This window comes from Sinocyclocheilus rhinocerous, unplaced genomic scaffold, assembly GCF_001515625.1.
Source record: "Sinocyclocheilus rhinocerous isolate Xijiao unplaced genomic scaffold, SAMN03320098_v1.1 scaffold2572, whole genome shotgun sequence".
Lineage (NCBI taxonomy): Eukaryota > Metazoa > Chordata > Actinopteri > Cypriniformes > Cyprinidae > Sinocyclocheilus > Sinocyclocheilus rhinocerous.
In genome coordinates, this window is record NW_015633224.1 from 78,160 (window position 1) to 97,494 (window position 19,335).

Here is a 19,335-nt window from a genome sequence, read left to right on the forward strand (position 1 = left end):
TCAAATGAGTGTGTGCGTGTACATATATGTGTGTGTATATACAGTATATATATATATATAGAGAGAGAGAGAGATAGATAGATAGATAGATAGATGATAGATAGCTTTAGAGTTTAAATTTAATTAGTGTCTCAAATAATGTATAATTAACACTTCTTTAATATTTCTTATGCTTTTATGTCATAATGTGTCTTTGATTAAAAAACTGTCAGAATCCAGGTTAAAACTTAATTTTGAATCCCAGATTTCTATGATGTCTCTGATTTTTTGGCCCTATTTTAATAAACTATATTTAGTATACACTAAGTACAGTGATCTATACTTAAAAGACATGTTAATAATGCACTGCAGCCCATTGAGGTAAAGTAGCTTTCTTTCTTCATCAACAGTAACATCAACAGTAATAAAAGCAATAATCGTGCTTAATTAGCAGTAAAAACTACTGAATCTCACAAATCCAGACATGGGCTTCCCTAATTTGGCACTAATTTGATTAGCTCCACCTCTGTGTCCTGTGAGTGGAGGAGATTACAGCATGCAAGCTTTAGACGGCACTTACGCAGCTTCACCAGGGCGTTCCTCTTCTCCCCCTGCTCCACATAGGCAAAATTCACCTCCCAGCTCTTCAGACCCTCTTTATTCTCACAACGCCTGTTTCCACAGAGGAACTGGCCTGTGTAATTCAGGACATCCACATGTGAAATACACAGAGCTGCACTGAACATACATGACAGAAAATATATAGAAAAACTGACGATCAGGCCCCAAAAGAAGCAGCACGTTCAACTGTGCAGAATTCAAATGCTTAGAGATCTGCATATCTGTATAACATAATTTGGCTAGTTTGACTAAGCTTTCAGGTCCCAATAAGTATATAATAAGCCACATCTACACCTGGTATTAACATCTGTCTCAGTTGATCCGGATACATGTTATCAGACATGTCAAAATGTTTTTTAATTGGAACACTGGAACCACATTTGGAGGTGTTCTGAAACACATTCATATCACAGTAGTAGTGTATAATTAGGACTGGGTATCGTTTGGGTTTTTTTCCATACCGGTGCCAAATCGATACTTTTAAAACGGTTCCGGTGCCTAAACGGTGCCTGAACCGATACTTATTAAAAAAACAAATAAAAAAAAATTCCCCCAAAATGACAGATTGGCCATTAGCACTATAAACACATGATGTCCATTTCATTCATACTGTTCGCCAGAGGGCGCTCTCGCACAGAATATCCACATATCCAGTCACAGCAGAACTCATGACCCTCCAGGAAATCCCTTATACAGGCAAAGACATTGCTATTATAGCTATAACTGAGTAAACAGAACATATAAACGTTTTGAATGATAAAACAAAGACAATAAACACTCGACTGCGACAATATAGTTTATCTGTGTTATTCAAGCCATCTCTGGTATTTTCATAATAATTAAGTACATTTATAATCCATTGCTAATCGATGTATTCTTTTTAAAGTAGCCTATGGAACATATTTTCTGCCTCATTCTGTGACAAGAAGCCACATCACATCACAAAAGGAAGCATTTGACTGGTGTTGTGGAGTAAAAAGGTTATAATGTTCTCTTTTGTTGGATGATTCGGTTCTAGTACATACCGGTTACATAGGTACCGGTGCCATAATGGTACCGGGTTTCGGTACCCAACCCCATGTATAATGTGCCTTAATGCATCCCAAACAACAATTAAGGACCGCCTACTCACCTGTCAATCTAATTCCAATCAGCCAATCAGATGAGGGATAAGTTTACAATTAGTGTCAAGTTTAGGCTCACAACCAGTGTTTATTAACTATAATTTCCCTTTGATTTCAGGGGTAAGTTACAGTTAGGGTTACGTTTAGAGATAGGAATATGTTTTGGCACAGCAATGTTGTCAGGATCAACAAAATACACAGAAGAATATTTGGTAATGCTTTAGATTCACTATTAACACTGAGTTTTCCTTCAGTAAACTCCTAATTATTTGCTTATTTATAGTAAGGTAGTTGTTATGGAGTAGGAATAAGAGATCTAGTCATGTAGAATAAGGCATTAATAAACAGCCAATATGCTAGTAATATGCATACCAATAAGCAACTAGTTAATAGTGAATAGTGTTACCTCTAAAGTGTTACCAAATATTCTTACGTAATGTTTTTGGGAATACAAAATATTCTTAACTTTATTCTGATGTTAGAAAATGAAGGATTTATTCTTAAGGATGTTTTGTGAATCCAGCCCCTGGATTAAACTGATTCTGCCTGATGAAAATACATGCAGAACATAACCAATGAGAAGCCAAGCGGAGAACAGGCTGTAACTGCTGCACGTGATTTCGCTGCTATTACTGACAGGAAACGGCGAGAGAGACAGAGAGAGTGAAAGCCACTCTCCTCCCGTGACCTTGGCCTGGCCAACATTTCACCTCAGATATCAGCGGGCTGACATTAGCTCCAGCAGGCTTACAAGGGGATTCTCCAGATTGGAGCCAGGGAAAAGTGCGTCATCAGGGAGTTTTTCTGCCAGGCTTCCCACACCTCTGACAGTGTGCAGTCTGGATCGGCTTTGGCCTGTACCTGATCACCTGAGCCCAAGCACACTTCTGCTAAAAATCAACTGCTTAAAGTATGGAAGCTTATTTCCACTAGGGAAGAAAAAAATAAAAGTAATTGTCACTTTTTATAGCACAATTCAAACTTTTTTCCTCATAATTTAACCCGATCTCATGAAAGTGCGTATAAATAGTACGCCAAATAAAAACAAAAACTCATGGTATTGATACGCAAAAATGGACTTTGGCGTGTATATGCTACGCGATGGGTAGGATTAGGGTTGTGGGGAAGATGCGTATCATATGTATGTGAAAACTGCATGTCTGACTTGTTTTCTCACAATTCTGGAAAAAAAAAACATTCTCAATTGCGAGATAGAAACTCATCTGTGAGATATAAAGTCAGAATTGTGAGAAATAAACTCGCAATTCTGAGACAAAAAAGTCAGTTGCGAGTTAAAAAGTAAAAAATAAAAAAAAAATAAAATCTGTGACAGAAAAAAGTGAGATCTAAACTCAGAATTCTGAGGAAAATTTAGATTGCAAGATAAAATGTTTCAATTACCTGTTTTTATACCATGGCAGAATTAAAACAAACAAACAAAACAACAGGAACTCAACTGCGAGATATAAACTAAATTCTGAGAAAAAGTCAGAGCTGAGAGTTAAAAAGTCACAATTACCCTTATTTTTCTGTGACAGAACAAAATGAGATGTAAACTCAGAATTCTGAGAAAAAGTTCAAATTGTGAGATAAGCTGCAATTACCTTTTTAATACCATGGAGGAATAAAAAAACAAACAAACTCAAATGCGAGCTATAAACTCAGAATTGGAAGATATAAACTCACAATTCCCATCTGTTGGGGAAGTCGTGGCCTAATGGTTAGAGAGTCGGACTCGTAACCCAAAGGTTGCGAGTTCGAGTCTCAGGTCCGGCAGGAATTTTAGGTGGGGGGGAGTGAATGTACAGCGCTCTCTTCCACCTTCAATACCACGACTGAGGTGCCCTTGAGCAAGGCACCGAACCCCCAACTACTCCCCGGGCGCCGCAGTGGGCAGCCATTTACATTGACTGTTTTGGGCAGCCAAAACAGTCACGTTGTGTAGTTTTTTCACAATGCAACTTGGCCACATGTCACGTCACTTTCACAATTCTGAGAAAAAAAGGTCTGAATTGCAAGATAAAAAGAAGTCGCAACTACCTTTTTTATTGCATGGCAGAAAAACAAACAAACAAAAGTCACTGCAAGATATAAACTCGTATAAACTAGTTATGATAAAAAGTCACAATTACCTTTTTTAATCTTTTACAGTATTTTTTATTTAAAAAAACTAAAACAATTACGAGATACAAACTCACAATTACGAATTTATAACTTGCAATTCTGAGAAAAAAGTCGCAATTAGCTTTATTTTTTTATTCTGTGGTGAAAATAAGCTTCGAATTAAACTGTACAAAACTGTAATTTTAGAGACTGACATTATTAGGTCTTCCAGGTATGTTCTCGATGGAAAAAGCCAATCTGAAAATGAGTTTCTTAGAAATTGTTTTTGTAGTAGTTTGTTAGGAAAAACAGTGCGTTTGGTAACGGGGACATGCATGTTTTTGCTATTCCTGACCTTTGATGAAATGTGTCCAAGTTGCATTGTGAAAAAACTACACAAAGTGACTGTGCTGTGAAGGATTATGTCATGTTGCATCTTGGGGAAAGGCTTGAGCTTTGACGTGGCTGGTAGATGATCTCGCGGCAGAGAGAGTGACTGAGGCATCAACCTCACGTTGCACATGCAGATAATGAGACGCTCAATTACCCCGTCTCTCTGATGACGTACATGCGACTTCAACCTTTACCAATTAAGCTCGCGTGAGCAGCACTGAAGCTGTTAAAGCCAGTGAAGCTGACAAACAGCTTCAAAACGCATCAGGGTTAACCCTCATTAGGAGTCCCAGGGATGCCCTCATTATGCTGAACTGTGAAAAATGACCAGCAGATGGGAACTCCTCATGACAAACTCCTAAAGGGTCCTGTTAAAATGTCCCTCAGCAGCAGAAACAGAAAGTGTTGGTCACGAAACATGCTTTGACATATATGATTTTCATATTCGCTTGAGAAAAAAGTGAGTGGCGTTTACTGATTCAAAACATGCCAGTGTGCAAGGATGTTGTGGATGGGTGTTAAGATGAAATCTTCAATACACTCTCATTGAGCTGTGGATAATGGTGCTCCGGTTATGTTTAAAAGTTTAATGTTAAATATGTACAATAGTAAAAGTGATACTCATAGTGAAGTGGTTCTCAACGTTTTTGACTTCAAGTACTTCTGCTGACAAAGCCACTGTTTTTTTTTTTAAACATTTTTATTTATTTACAGAAAATAGGAGTTGTAGTACATTAAAAAACTTTTAAATAAATAAAATAATAATTGAATTCTGTCATTCCAGAAGTTTCAGAAATGGAATTTTCCAGTAGTTTGTGATTATGTTTTTTTTTTTAAACATTTGTTATTATTATTTTTAAAATGTATTATAATTATTTTTTATTCGCAAATACCAACTGAATTTTCCAGTAGTTTGTGATTGTTTTTTTTTAAACATTTGTTATTATTATTTTTAAAATGTATTATAATTATTTTTTATTCGCAAATACCAATTTCTCATCTGATGAAATATTTTAGAGCTTCACATATTTAGAAAAATGTATTATTTCAATAATTTCAGTGGCACTTGCAGGTTTTAAAATGACATTTTTAAAATGTCCTTATATATTAATGTTTTCCAATACTGTGGAAACCCTGATCATAAAATAAAAGTTGCTGAGATAACAAATTAAAATAGAAAATAATTTTAAAAATATATATATTTTAGCTGTTTTATATCTTATTTTAAAACATAAATCTTGTTCAAATAATTTGAATGGATCTTGTGGGCCCCGTGAAATTGTGCTGAGGCCCCCAATGGGTCTTGGACCCCTGCTTATTATTATTACTATTTTACTCACAAACAGCAGCATTTAAAATATTATAAAATTTAGTATGATCACTTATTCTTTTACACATTTTAATAGATGACACCTATATTTATGTAAAAATGAAACTTAAAACATACTTATTCTGACCTGTACTGAATTATTGTTACACTGAATGACATTTTAGTGGATGTCTTCTTTAAGTCGTAGTAAAAATGTGTGACAGTCATTTTTTTTTTGCTCTGGAAAAAAATAAAATAAACAGGACACATTCTAATGTATGGGATAATATAGACGATTAACAATTACACTAAAATTAAAAAACTGAAAATTCAGCTGATTAATTAAAACTATAATAAAGAGGCAATCAAAACACTGATTTCGGGGGCTTGCGGTGGTCAATCTGCGGCTCAGGGTGCGAGCGATACCTGAAGGCAGATGGTCAGAAAAAGCATGACAAGTGTGACAGCGTGCGATCATTTCATCACTCTTCATTGATTTGCCTATTTGTTTGTGTAATTTCACTGATTCTTACACGTACTTCACCCTTGTTTACCTACCAAGATAGCTTAACCGTGAACCACGACCCAGAGACAACAGTATTCAAAATCATTGATTTTTGTTATGACACAGGCAAACTCACCACCTTAGGTCAATTAGGTCACTATCATATTATAATATATATGCTAAACGGTAATAATCTGCAACTGAATTACTCTGAAATGAATATTCAGCATCAACAGTTCAACATCACACAAAATATATTTTAGGGGAAAATTTGATCAAATTAAATAAAAATGTAATCAAATGTGCCTCTATATCTATTTTAATGGGAAAACAAGTGTATTCGGGTTTGATTTAAACTTTTGGATTCTTAAATAGCTGATCAGTTTAGATATAGGTTGCTTATTTATTATGCAAATTAACTGCTGTTTTTGCAATGCAAAAACATCTCTTTTTCAGCTCTTCCTGGCTGAGATGGGCCAGTCAAGCTGTTTTTCAGTCCTAGTCCATCCCTGGTTTGGTCAGATGACAGTGTTACTTTACCCAAAGTAAAACACTATTACCACCTAGTGGCTCAAGACGTTATTGTTTAGTTATCGCTCTGAATTTTAGACTTCTGTTTTGTTCGTTATGCAACCAGAATGCTTCAAGCATGTGAACATATTAATGTTTTTAGTGACCAATTCTCACTATTAACTAGTTGCATATTAGCATGCATATTATTACTAGCATATTGGCTGTTTATTAGTACTTATAAAGCACATATTCTGCATGACCATATTTTAGATCTCTTAATCCAACCCCATACCTAATTTAACAACTACCTTACTAACTATTAATAAGCAGCAAACATATTTTTTTATATATAAGTACAGAAGAGTAGAAATGTTCTTGAATTACCTTTTCCAGATATTACTTCATTTTCGATGCGCCACCGAAATCCAAACTAGTAACAGAAAAGTTCTAATTCAGTAAATCAGAAATGACAGAGCATTTAAAGGAGTCATCGGATGCCCATTTTCCACAAGTCGATATGATCCTTTAGGGTCTTAATGAAAAGTCTGTAACATAGTTGGGTTAAAATTTCTCAATGGTAGTGTAAAAAACACCCTTTTTACCCTGTCAAAAACAGCTCTTTTCAGATCAAGCCTTTTTGTAGCATTTTCCTTTAAATGTTAATGAGCTCTGCTGACCCCGCCCCTCTCTTCCGAGCCGCTCTCTGAGGGACTGTTTACTTTAGCCGCATTCATCGTGAAACTTGCTAATTCGCACATTATAAGGAAAGGCGATTAGCAAAGATTCATTAAAAAACCTTATACTCACTTCTTCACTGTAGGTAAAGCTGGATCACGAATGATTCGCGCGAACATAGACGCATTTAGGTAGATCGGGGGCGCATTCCCTTCAAAAACAATGTAATCCACTGCGAGTTCAGCGGCTCAGTTGTAATGCATTACTTTTAAAAGTAACTTTCCCCAACACTGATCCTATGTGTGAATTTCTAAGGCTTCTAAATTATCAGCGTGATCAAAACGATACTATACTATTTAGGCTATTAAAGCGTGATGTATCAAATACAATACAAAACACATATTATGCAAACGTTTGTGTCTAAAGGTTCAATAAACTGTTCCGTTTTGAAAAATTTGATTCAGACTATCTTTTCTTATGTCAGGCTTCACAAGGTTAAAAAAAGTAAAAGACAAACCTTATTTTCTTTGTATCTGCTGAGGTCAGCAATACAGTATTCCTTGAAGAGCTTATCGTAGTATTTCTTCGCAAGCTCCTTCTCCCTAAACATTCCAGAAGCTTTATTTTAGGGTGACTGTGCAGAGATCACCAACCACAAACCAAGCAGACATTACCATGTCATATCCTCCTCATCCTCCTCTCTCCACAGGAAACGGTGGTTCTCTCTCACCACATCCAGATCTGTCTTGTCTTTAGACCTGTGGATGGAAACACACCGCTCCAATCAGCATCTATCAAAGCAAACTAAATAAAAAATACAGCTGAAGTGTGTCATTTCGGCACTAGTCAACTTTATACATCAAAGGTTTAATATTTAAGGTGTGTGACATTATTGACAGTGTTTCTATAGAATACAATGTAAACTGCTCACATGGATCGTCTGAACTCCTCAATCTTTCCTCCATAGTACAGAATGTAGTCGCTGACAAACTTCTTGTGACGTTCAAACTTACAAATGCTGTTAAGGATTTTTTTACCACTCGAAAGAAATGCTTAGATGAGGAAAAATCATTTATAATGAATTTACAATGGTCAAAATTCCCTAAAAATACACTTTCCACACTCATGATATATTTTAATCTTAATTTGAATGAGTGTTATTCAGTGATTATTCAGTCTCAGGAGTTCAATTGATAGAATGCAAAATGAAAAGCTAAAAATCACGATAGTTGTTGAAAAATTCCCATTGACAGGATACAGCGTTCATTGATATCAGGTGTTGCCGTCGATTTCTGGCTTCCTCTCTTTCAGGAAAAAAAAAAATCAACATTTTTATTTTAGTACATACACATACTGGACTGCATGGACTTTGCTATTTTTGATGGATGTGACCTGTACCTGTCCCATTCATGAGCAGCAACATTTTTATGGGCCACCTTGGTGTGTTTTACTTTCTGGAATGGCTTCTGTAACAGCTCGTCTTTAGCTGCCCTAAAAACAAATACATGCAACCAGTACTTAAAGGGAAAGCACACACAATTTATGTTAATTGCATTCTTTCTAATTAAATGCTGTTATTTTACTTTAAAATCCATTTTTTTGAACAGATATTAAAAAATCCTTCCATTTCCTAGATTTTTATGTACCCTACCCAAAATATAGATGAGTTTGTTTCTTCATCAGAACAGATTTGGAGAAATTTAGCATTGCATCACTTGCTCACCAATGGATCCTCTGCAGTGAATGGGTGCCGTCAGAATGAGAGTCCAAACAGCTGATAAAAACATCCACAAGCAATCCACACCACTCCAGTCTATGAATTAACATCTTGTAAAGCAAAAAGTTGCATGTTTGTAAGAAACAAAGTCATCATTATGGTGTTCTAACTTAAACTGTCGCTTCCAGCCAAAATACAAGACCATAACCCATAATAACACTTCTTCCAGTGAAAAAGTCCTCACATCAAAATCCATCCACATATTTGTTTAGAGCCATTTTGGACTGTTTTCACTTGCTTGATCTGTGCATATTTCTCTCCTGATTAAGACGAGATGACTTTTACACTGGAGAATGCAATAGTATGGATAGAGCACTTGTACAAAGTTAATAAAACGGATTATTGATAGATTTGCTTCTTACAAACATGCATCTTTTCACCTCACAAGACAAGACATTTCTGGACTGGATTGCTTGTGGATTATTATTGTGATGTTTTTATCAGCTGTTTGGACTCTCATTCTGACGGCACCCATTCACTGCAGAGGATCCACTGGTTAGCAAGTGATGCAATGCTACATTTCTCCAAATCGGTTCTGATGAAGAAACAAACTTATCTTAAATGGCCATTTTCAGCAAATGTTCATTTTTAGGTGAACTATTCCTTTAATGTGGCAAGGTACTGTGTTAATTACATGTTCGAAAATATTGCATTACTACCCAAAAATATGACACTAAAAATCATGGTATTTTTGTTAGTGATATAAGACAAACTCTTACCTATTCTCGCCATTTTTGGACTGCCCTCCACCATCATCATCATCACTGAAATCTGAGTCATACCCTCCACCTCCATGGACCTAAAACAGAACACAACACAGCATTATTATAGTTCAACAACAAGACATTGGTAACACGAAATGCACATAATCACCATTTATATTTGGTATTTAAGCACAAATGTCAACTCTATTATTTTCTGGAAGGTGATAAAATAAACAAGTACAAGACAAAAAAGTGAAGGGAAGGTGAGCAGCTGACCACAGCAAAGAGGGAAAGTACTTTGTCATCTATATGGGTGATATACTGAGTCAGCTGCCATGACAGCACAGGAAATACAACACCCAGCGTCAAAGGCTGGAGGCCACATTATGGGAAGGGCAGTTCTCACACTGTTTCAGACTTTACAACAACAGCAACTAGACCCATGAAATAAACGTATGTCATCTAATATGTAAAAAGACTAAAAAGATTCTTGGTGAACTTAAATGACACAAAAATGCCATAAAAATATTATAATAATTATTACACATAATTAGATAAGTACACTATATAATGCATACAATTTCAAATGCCAGGCTTTACAGGGTTAATTGCTCAAATGAAGAAATGTTTTTAATCAAGTTCAACACTTATATTATACAATCTACATTTTAGAGTACGAGCAAATCTGTTCTAAAATTAATACAGTGGAAAAATAATGCGCCATGGATGATCTATGTGGGACCGGAGACTAATATACTCTTCACTTTCATGTTTTGCATGACAAGCAGTCCCAGCATTAAAGTGCAAACAATTAAATCAAATCTCCAGATTCTTGTGCGTAACTTGTGATCCATAACTACCTTAACAAGGTCTAGAGCAGTTTGATCCATGCCACTCATCTGTGTTTACATGCCGCTGACTCTCAGACTGGCGCGAAGTGATGACGTAAAAACCACGTGGCAAAAACAAAGTCCCCTCGTTTGTCTGGTTACGTTGTGCTGCATTTAATGGGAACTATTATTGATTCTATTGTCTCAGTTTGTCATGTTATGTTATAGTGCATTCGTAAGAACTCTTATTTACATACTTTACAAATAAAATAAGAGATCTTAATGTGAATGTGTTACAGATAAAATATAAAAGTGGCAAATAGCCAGCACTTGGGTGTGATTTTAGTTGCCAGTGTTCTTTGTTTCAAACAGACTTTATTGTTCGCATCATAATTCACACTTGTTTTCATCGGAAATTGATCAAGACTCAGCGACAGGAAATTATAGGGGGTAAGGGGGCGAAGTGCCATTTTCTCAAAAGTAGAACAACTGGTCTTTTATTCGGAAAAATGCTAAAAATGAAAGCACTGAAAGAGTTGCAGTGATCAGGACAGGCACTTTACTGTTCTCAAATGTCTATGTGATAAATGCATACAAAGCAACAAAGAAACATCCTTATGGGCTTCTAAAAAAGACCTGAAAGGAAAATCATTATGTAAAACTATTATGAATAATAATAATAATAATAGCCTAATAATATTAATAATTATTATTGTTGTTGTTGTTGTATTGCTTATTAATGCATTAACTAACAATAAGCAATACATTTGTTACAGTATTTTTTCATCTTTGTTAATGTTAGTTAATAAAAATACAACAGTTCAATGTTAGTTCGATTAATCGCGATTAATCGCATCCAAAATAAAAGTTTTTGTTTGCATAATATATGTGTGTGTTCGGTGTATATTTATTATGTATACATAAATACACACACATACAGTATATATTTTGAAAATATTTACATGTCTATATTTATATTCATGTAATTTATATTATAAATAAATATATTTAATAAATAAACATAACCTATTTTTCTGAAATATATACATACATGTGTGTGTGTTTATATATATACATAATAAATATACACAGCACACATACATATATTATGTAAACAAAAACTTTTATTTTGGATGCGATTAATCGCGATTAATCGTTCGACAGCATTATATTAACATTAAGTTTAATAAATGCTTTAGAGGTATTTTTATTAACGAATGTAGACCTTATTGTAAATGATTAACTTTGCAATATTATTATATATGTGTTATATAAACAATAAGTAATAGGCCTACATTTAATGCATACTAATATAGAATACATTTTCCTTTATAATGTGCAATATATATTTACAATTAACATTTACATTATAAATAAAACGTAGCTAACTGAATAATGGAACAATTTTAAAATACTTTTTGTTTAAAGTAATACTATAAAAGAATAATAATAATGAAAAACATGAAAGCATATAGCATCATAGTAGTATTTCTTTCTTTCTTCTTTCTTTCTGATTGCTTGAGGGGCGCAGGTGCATCTCTCCAAAGCCTCATGAATATTCTCACTATCACTTATTCATGGAGTTGGTTCATGCGCATTCACAGTAATATCACCATTGGATAGCAGCTGGTACATCATGATGCAAAAGAGGGATTCTCCCAGGATCTGAAGGAATTGTTTAACGCTTTACCCCGCGTCGCCAAGGAAAATATTTTGGTCCGATAATTTTTTTTGTTTTGTTTTTTTTGTTTTTTTCCCACTTTCATTTTCACAGTTTTTTCTCTCTCGGTTGTTTAGACAAAAAGAAATTGGTTTATTATCAAAATCTGCATGCAACTAAGGAAATCTAAGCCCGCTGGATATTTCCATTGTAGCAGAACGAATCGTTTGGATGAGCGCCTGACACACTGAGACATAGACATTCATCACACGGACACAAGTGAAGGGAGGCGAGCAGCAGACCAGCACTTATCACCAGCGAAAACACCACAGCAGCCCGCGGCACTCAGGAACACACCGGGACAGAATGGGATATGCAAACATAAGAGGATACACTTTTCTGCTCTGGGTCGCCACTCTACTGCTGTTAGCGGAGAGCAGAAGAGGCAAACAGCCCAGATGCCCCTCTGGATGCACATGCACCAAAGATAACGCCTTGTGTGAAAACGTTAGATCTGTGCCACACAGCTTCCCTCCCGATGTCTTCTCACTGTAAGTGTCCAGTTTACAGTCCAGTACAGCACGGATTAATATAACAACACAATGCACGAATCTCTGAATATGCCTGTGTTGTATATGTTCTGCATGCTCTGTTTACATCTAAATTACACTTGATTGTTTTCCTAACAGATCATTTGTGAAGTCTGGGTTCACTGAGATTGCAGGGGGAAGCTTTCTCCACACGCCATCCCTTCAGCTTCTGTGAGTTTCTGTTAGTGTTATGTGTGTTTTTTTCTTTCTTTTTCTTTATTAGGATGGGGTGATCACCATGTTAAGTGGTCCAATGTTTGTTCTAAGCAATTACAGCCCGTCCCCTTTTAAAACGGCCAGTTTGGGGACATTCTTCAGCGTGTCTAATTTCTCAAAGCCATTAAATTGGTGTGAATATTATGCAATGCATCTGCTCTGTGAGGGACATGGCCCTGTCCTCGTGATAAACAAATGCTCCCAATTTATCAAACTCAAATCCTTAGAAATGTGCTTCAGAAAGGCTTGAAAGAAGGAAGTGATGCTGAAGGAAAAATGCAAATGTGACTGGCAGTATTATGCTAAATATGACTAGTCTTTTATCTTTTCTACCCGGTGTTTGGTCTGATTGTGCTTGTCATCAGCACACATGGAAAGAATTTATAAGAAGATTATGTGAAAATACCAGTCTGGATGGGTACATGCAAATAACTGTGTGTGACAGGGGTCTTTCAGCAATAGAATTAAAAACAGAAAGAATGCTGATGTTATTTTGTCTTCATCAAGATGAAACTGATCGCCATATACTCATGTCTGGGGCTGATTTGACTTCTGAAGTGAAAAATATTTGTGGTCGCACAATACAAATGAAACGTTGCTTAAAGGAAAAGTTCACCCAAAAATGAAAATAGCCTCAGGTCATCCAAGATGTAGATGAATTTGTTTCTTCATCATATTTGGAGAAATTTAGCATTACATCACTTGCTCACTAATGGATGCTCTGCAGTGAATGGGTGCCGTCAGAATGAGAGTCCAAACAGCTGATAAAAACATCACAATAATCCACAAGTAACCCACACCACTCCAGTCCTTCAGTTAACAACTTGTGAAATAAAAAGTTGCATGTTTGTAAGAAACAAATGCTTCATCAAGATGTGAATCTTGAAACTGTCACTTGTGGCCAAAATCCATAATAACATTTCTTCAAGTGAAAAAGTCCATCCCCTCTTGTCCTTTCACATCAAAATCCACCCACATGGTGTTTTCACATGTAAACAGTTCTTGATTTGTTTATATTTCTCTCCTGACTCAGGCAAGATGACATTTACACTGGAGAAATCACTATCATGCATATAGGACTTGTGTAATGTCTTAATGATGGATTTGTTTCTTACAAACACACAATTGACGGACTGGAGTGGTGTGGATTACTTGTGGATTATTGTGATGTTTTTATCAGCTGTTTGGACTCTCATTCTGACGGCACCCATTCACTGCAGAGGATCCATTGGTGAGTGATTTTCAAATGTTCTTTTTTGGGTGAACTATTCCTTTATTATCGAGAAACAAACTTTGAAACCACTGGAACTGCGTTTTGTTTTTTCCAATGACTTCTTAGATTGTTTACAGCCAATTCTTTCGACTCCATTGACGAAGATGCTTTTCAAGGCCTGCCACATCTGGAATATCTGTGAGTTTGATTTTCTATGTTTGAAAACATCCTCATTCAGTCTTTTTAGATTACCACTCAGTTTCAATGTAAATGCAACACTCTGTTTCAGATTTATTGAAAACAACAAAATCGAGTCGATTTCACCCCATGCCTTCAGAGGTTTGAAATCTCTCATTCACCTGTGAGTATATACGTTTTTGAACTATACTAGTGCTGTCAAATGATTAATCGCGATTAATCACATCCAAAATAAAAGTTTTTGTTTACATAATATATGTGTGTATACTCTGTATATTTATTATGTATATATAAATACACACACATACAGTATATATTTAGAAAATATTTACATGTATATACATTTATATAGTTATATTATTATATTTTATATTATATATAAACATATTTAATATATAAACACAACATATTTTTCTTAAATATATACATGCATGTGTTTGTATTTATATATACATAATAAATATACAGAGTATACACACATATATTATGTAAACAAAAACTTTTATTTTGGATGCGATTAATCGCGATTAATCGTTTGACAGCACTATATAAAACACATACATTATACATATTTAATTAAATTAATTATTATTATGTACAGTATATATAGTGTGCATTTTTGTGTTCATGTTAATTGATGAAAATGTTTGTGCTCATGTTAGTTCACAACAATCAGTAAATGTTGAGGTTAACATTAAGATTAATAAATAGTTTACAAGAATGGGTCTTTCTTAGTTCATGTTAACTAATGTAGTTAACTAATGTTAACAATAAAAAAGTCTAATTGTAAAGTGTTACCTAATCGTTTTTGTTTGTTAGGAGTCTTGCCTACAATAATCTTGAGACGCTGCCCAAAGATATTTTCAAAGGAATAGATGCCTTAACAAAAGTGTATGTACTTTACAGCACATGTCTACCTTTCTTGTTATGTAATATACAAGAATATAATCTGTAAATCCACTGAGCAGGGATCTCAGAGGAAACATGTTCAATTGTGACTGTAAATTGAAGTGGCTGGTGGAATGGATGTACAGCACTAATGCAACGGTGGATCAGTTATACTGCAGTGGGCCTCCACCCTATCAAGGGAAGAAGATAAATGACCTGGTGCCTCAGTCCTTTGACTGCATTACAGCAGGTAATTGTGCACTAGACTCTCCTGAGTACAACAGATTCTGGCTTTGAAATAAGCTGATCCTTCATGCCTGCGGAAATGCTTAGAAATGCATTATGTATAAATTAAAGCAATTCAGAAACAAAGTATTACATATTTACCTTAAAAATGAGTCTATATTACACAACATTCATCATTTATGGTAATTTTTTTCTGAATGAGAAAGAATGTAAATTTCAAATGTGTAAGAACTTTTAGAAGTACAAAAGTATGTAGATATCAAAATAACTTCAAATAGTATCAGGCCAATACGTTTTTTTTAAAGGCCCTTTGGTAATAATGAACATTTTGGAACTAAACCAACTTTTAGCTAAACCAAAATCATAAAAAAAAAAACATGTTTGTTATTTGAAATAAAATAAAATATTACAAACTTAAACTTTTAGTAACATTTAATAACAGTCGATACATTTATAGTCAAAATGGCTAAATATAAATGATAAATTGGCCAGGCTAATATATTGTCCATTAGCCTCAAAGCTAACAAAAATGTCAAGTAAAGTCAATTGTATTTGTATAGCCTTTCACAATACACACACACAAAAATAATGATGTTAATATTTATAATAACTTATTTCACAATTGTCCACATTTAGCAGTTTAGAACTGGGTGACTGGATTGTTTGCATGGTGACAATATAAACAATCAAATTGTTGAGATTTGCTATATAATATATATGTGAGTGCACTGATTGAATGTGGATAGCGCCGGAATATATTTATGGAAATCTGTAAGAAAGGTTTGAAATATGACTTGGCCATCAAATCTCATGAAAAATGAATCTTTGTTTGTTTGTTGCAGAGTTTGCTTTAAAGAAAACCCTTGCATTTGAGTCCATATCTGTGGAGGCCTTTACGTTTGGGAATGATCAGTATGTCGTATACGCCCAGCCTTTCTCTGGAAAATGCAGCTTTATGGAATGGGACCACGTCAACATGGAGTTCAGAGCTTATGACACCATAGAGAGTGAGCATCACACATCACACCTCCTACCCAGAGTGCAATGCTGCTCTGGTCTGAATCCCCCAATTGCAGAGCCACAAAAACTGGTTATTTAATGCAGAGACTGATTGACTGAATTGATTTTTAATGGCATTTCTGTGGTTGTCATTACAGGCACTTCCACGGTAGTGTGCAAGCCAATGGTCATCGATAACCACCTCTTCATCGTAGTCGCCCAACTTTTCGGTGGCTCTCACATCTACAAAATGGACATCTCTGCCAACAAATTCATCAAAATCCAGGACATCGACATCCTGAAAATCAGAAAACCCAACGACATCGAGACGTTCCGTGTGGACGGCGAGTTCTTCTTCGTGATAGCGGACAGCTCGAAGGCTGGCTCCACCACGGTGTACAAGTGGAACGGCAATGGCTTCTACTCTCACCAGTCTCTCCATCCCTGGTACCGTGACACTGACGTGGAGTATCTGGATATCGCAGGCAAACCCCACCTTATTTTGTCTAGCAGCTCGCAGCGGCCTGTTATCTACCAGTGGAGCAGAAGCCAGAAGCAGTTCGACAGACGGACGGACATTCCAGAGATGGAGGACGTCTACGCCGTCAAGCACTTCAAGGTGAAGGGGGAGCTGTTTGTCTGTCTGACGCGCTTCATCGGCGACTCCAAGGTGATGAAGTGGGATGGCTCTATGTTCACAGAGATACAGACAATGCCCTCGCGGGGATCCATGGTCTTCCAGCCTGTTTCCATCGGCAACTGGCAGTACGCCATCCTAGGCAGCGACTACTCGCTAACCCAGGTCTACCAGTGGGAGACCAAGAAGGGCCAGTTTGTAGTGCACTGATTGAATGTGGATAGCGCCGGAATATATTTATGGAAATCTGTAAGAAAGGTTTGAAATATGACTTGGCCATCAAATCTCATGAAAAATGAATCTTTGTTTGTTTGTTGCAGAGTTTGCTTTAAAGAAAACCCTTGCATTTGAGTCCATATCTGTGGAGGCCTTTACGTTTGGGAATGATCAGTATGTCGTATACGCCCAGCCTTTCTCTGGAAAATGCAGCTTTATGGAATGGGACCACGTCAACATGGAGTTCAGAGCTTATGACACCATAGAGAGTGAGCATCACACATCACACCTCCTACCCAGAGTGCAATGCTGCTCTGGTCTGAATCCCCCAATTGCAGAGCCACAAAAACTGGTTATTTAATGCAGAGACTGATTGACTGAATTGATTTTTAATGGCATTTCTGTGGTTGTCATTACAGGCACTTCCACGGTAGTGTGCAAGCCAATGGTCATCGATAACCACCTCTTCATCGTAGTCGCCCAACTTTTCGGTGGCTCTCACATCTACAAAATGGACATCTCTGCCAACAAATTCATCAAAATCCAGGACATCGACATCCTGAAAATCAGAAAACCCAACGACATCGAGACGTTCCGTGTGGACGGCGAGTTCTTCTTCGTGATAGCGGACAGCTCGAAGGCTGGCTCCACCACGGTGTACAAGTGGAACGGCAATGGCTTCTACTCTCACCAGTCTCTCCATCCCTGGTACCGTGACACTGACGTGGAGTATCTGGATATCGCAGGCAAACCCCACCTTATTTTGTCTAGCAGCTCGCAGCGGCCTGTTATCTACCAGTGGAGCAGAAGCCAGAAGCAGTTCGACAGACGGACGGACATTCCAGAGATGGAGGACGTCTACGCCGTCAAACACTTCAAGGTAAAGGGGGAGCTGTTTGTCTGTCTGACGCGCTTCATTGGCGACTCCAAGGTGATGAAGTGGGACGGCTCTATGTTCACAGAGATACAGACAATGCCCTCGCGGGGATCCATGGTCTTCCAGCCTGTTTCCATCGGCAACTGGCAGTACGCCATCCTAGGCAGCGACTACTCGCTAACCCAGGTCTACCAGTGGGAGACCAAGAAGGGCCAGTTTGTACACTTCCAGGAGCTCAACGTCCAGGCGCCCAGAGCGTTCTCGCTGGTGTCCATTGACAACCGCGAGTTCCTGCTGGCGTCCAGCTTTAAAGGGAAGACGCAGATCTACGAGCACTTGATGATCGACCTAAGCAGTTAGGGTGCCGAGAAGCACAGAGAACCAGACCCTGACACAGTCGAGCCTATTGTGAAACTACATGCATGATCTAGCCTAGCGCTAATAATAATAATAATTCCAGATGAATGCCTCTCTAGAAACGCCTTTTGTGTCTTTTTCTCTGTTGTCACCATCTGCTCTGCACTTTTCATTTTTCCTGTTTTTTTTGTCCCTTTCAACAAAAGCTGTTGTTAACATATTCTCATGCTTGCCGTGTAGTCACTAAAGAGGTATAATATGAAAACAACAAAGGTCAAATCAGTTAACTGTTGACTTAGTAACAATCTGCCAAATAAACTGTTTACATTTTTACGGTGATGTAAAAAGCCATTTTTAACTTTTTTAAACAAAATCGACCAGTTTAACCACATTGGGTGTGATAGATTTGAAGCTTGTTTTTGACTCAGTTTCATTAATAATCGGATTGCAATAAACTTAGACTTAGATTTCAGTTATTGAGGTAAAGTAAATGTGGGAAGGAAGGTTAGTTGTTTACTGGTACTTGTTTTTGTTAGAACTAATAAAACCTTAAAAAATATGAGCCTGCTTTGTCGTGATGCATGGATTTTACGTGAAAGTGTGAATCTAATGCCTGAAACCTGTCAAAAAAAAAAACCGTCCTCTTATCAGAAGTCAGAGAGAGCTTTATTACCAAGTATGTTTACACACACAAGGAATTTGAGT

General features: G+C 36.6%; 2 protein-coding genes across 2 annotated transcripts in view; one reads left to right on the forward strand and one right to left on the reverse strand.

Annotated features, from left to right (window-relative positions):
* The window catches only part of LOC107743956 (protein FRA10AC1-like), a 12,461-nt gene extending 1,808 nt beyond the window's left edge, over positions 1 to 10,653 (reverse strand). Inside the window, exons 1-9 of the mRNA XM_016557414.1 lie at positions 10,564 to 10,653; positions 9,719 to 9,798; positions 8,621 to 8,713; positions 8,481 to 8,526; positions 8,154 to 8,230; positions 7,897 to 7,980; positions 7,740 to 7,824; positions 6,932 to 6,977; positions 560 to 673 (exon numbers count right to left, since the gene is read on the reverse strand). Of these exons, the coding sequence (XP_016412900.1) occupies positions 560 to 673; positions 6,932 to 6,977; positions 7,740 to 7,824; positions 7,897 to 7,980; positions 8,154 to 8,230; positions 8,481 to 8,526; positions 8,621 to 8,713; positions 9,719 to 9,798; positions 10,564 to 10,602 (664 nt within the window). The 5' untranslated portion in view covers positions 10,603 to 10,653. The remainder of the gene's footprint in view (positions 1 to 559; positions 674 to 6,931; positions 6,978 to 7,739; positions 7,825 to 7,896; positions 7,981 to 8,153; positions 8,231 to 8,480; positions 8,527 to 8,620; positions 8,714 to 9,718; positions 9,799 to 10,563) is intronic.
* Positions 10,654 to 12,306: 1,653 nt separating this feature from the next.
* LOC107743957 (leucine-rich glioma-inactivated protein 1-like) lies at positions 12,307 to 19,137 on the forward strand. The gene is made up of 9 exons (XM_016557415.1): positions 12,307 to 12,744; positions 12,883 to 12,954; positions 14,339 to 14,410; positions 14,502 to 14,573; positions 15,230 to 15,301; positions 15,379 to 15,548; positions 16,387 to 16,551; positions 16,702 to 17,345; positions 18,460 to 19,137. The coding sequence occupies exons 1-9, from the start codon at positions 12,560 to 12,562 to the stop codon at positions 18,631 to 18,633; spliced, it is 1,626 nt and encodes a 541-aa protein (XP_016412901.1). The 5' UTR covers positions 12,307 to 12,559; the 3' UTR covers positions 18,634 to 19,137.
* The last annotated feature ends 198 nt before the right edge of the window (positions 19,138 to 19,335 follow it).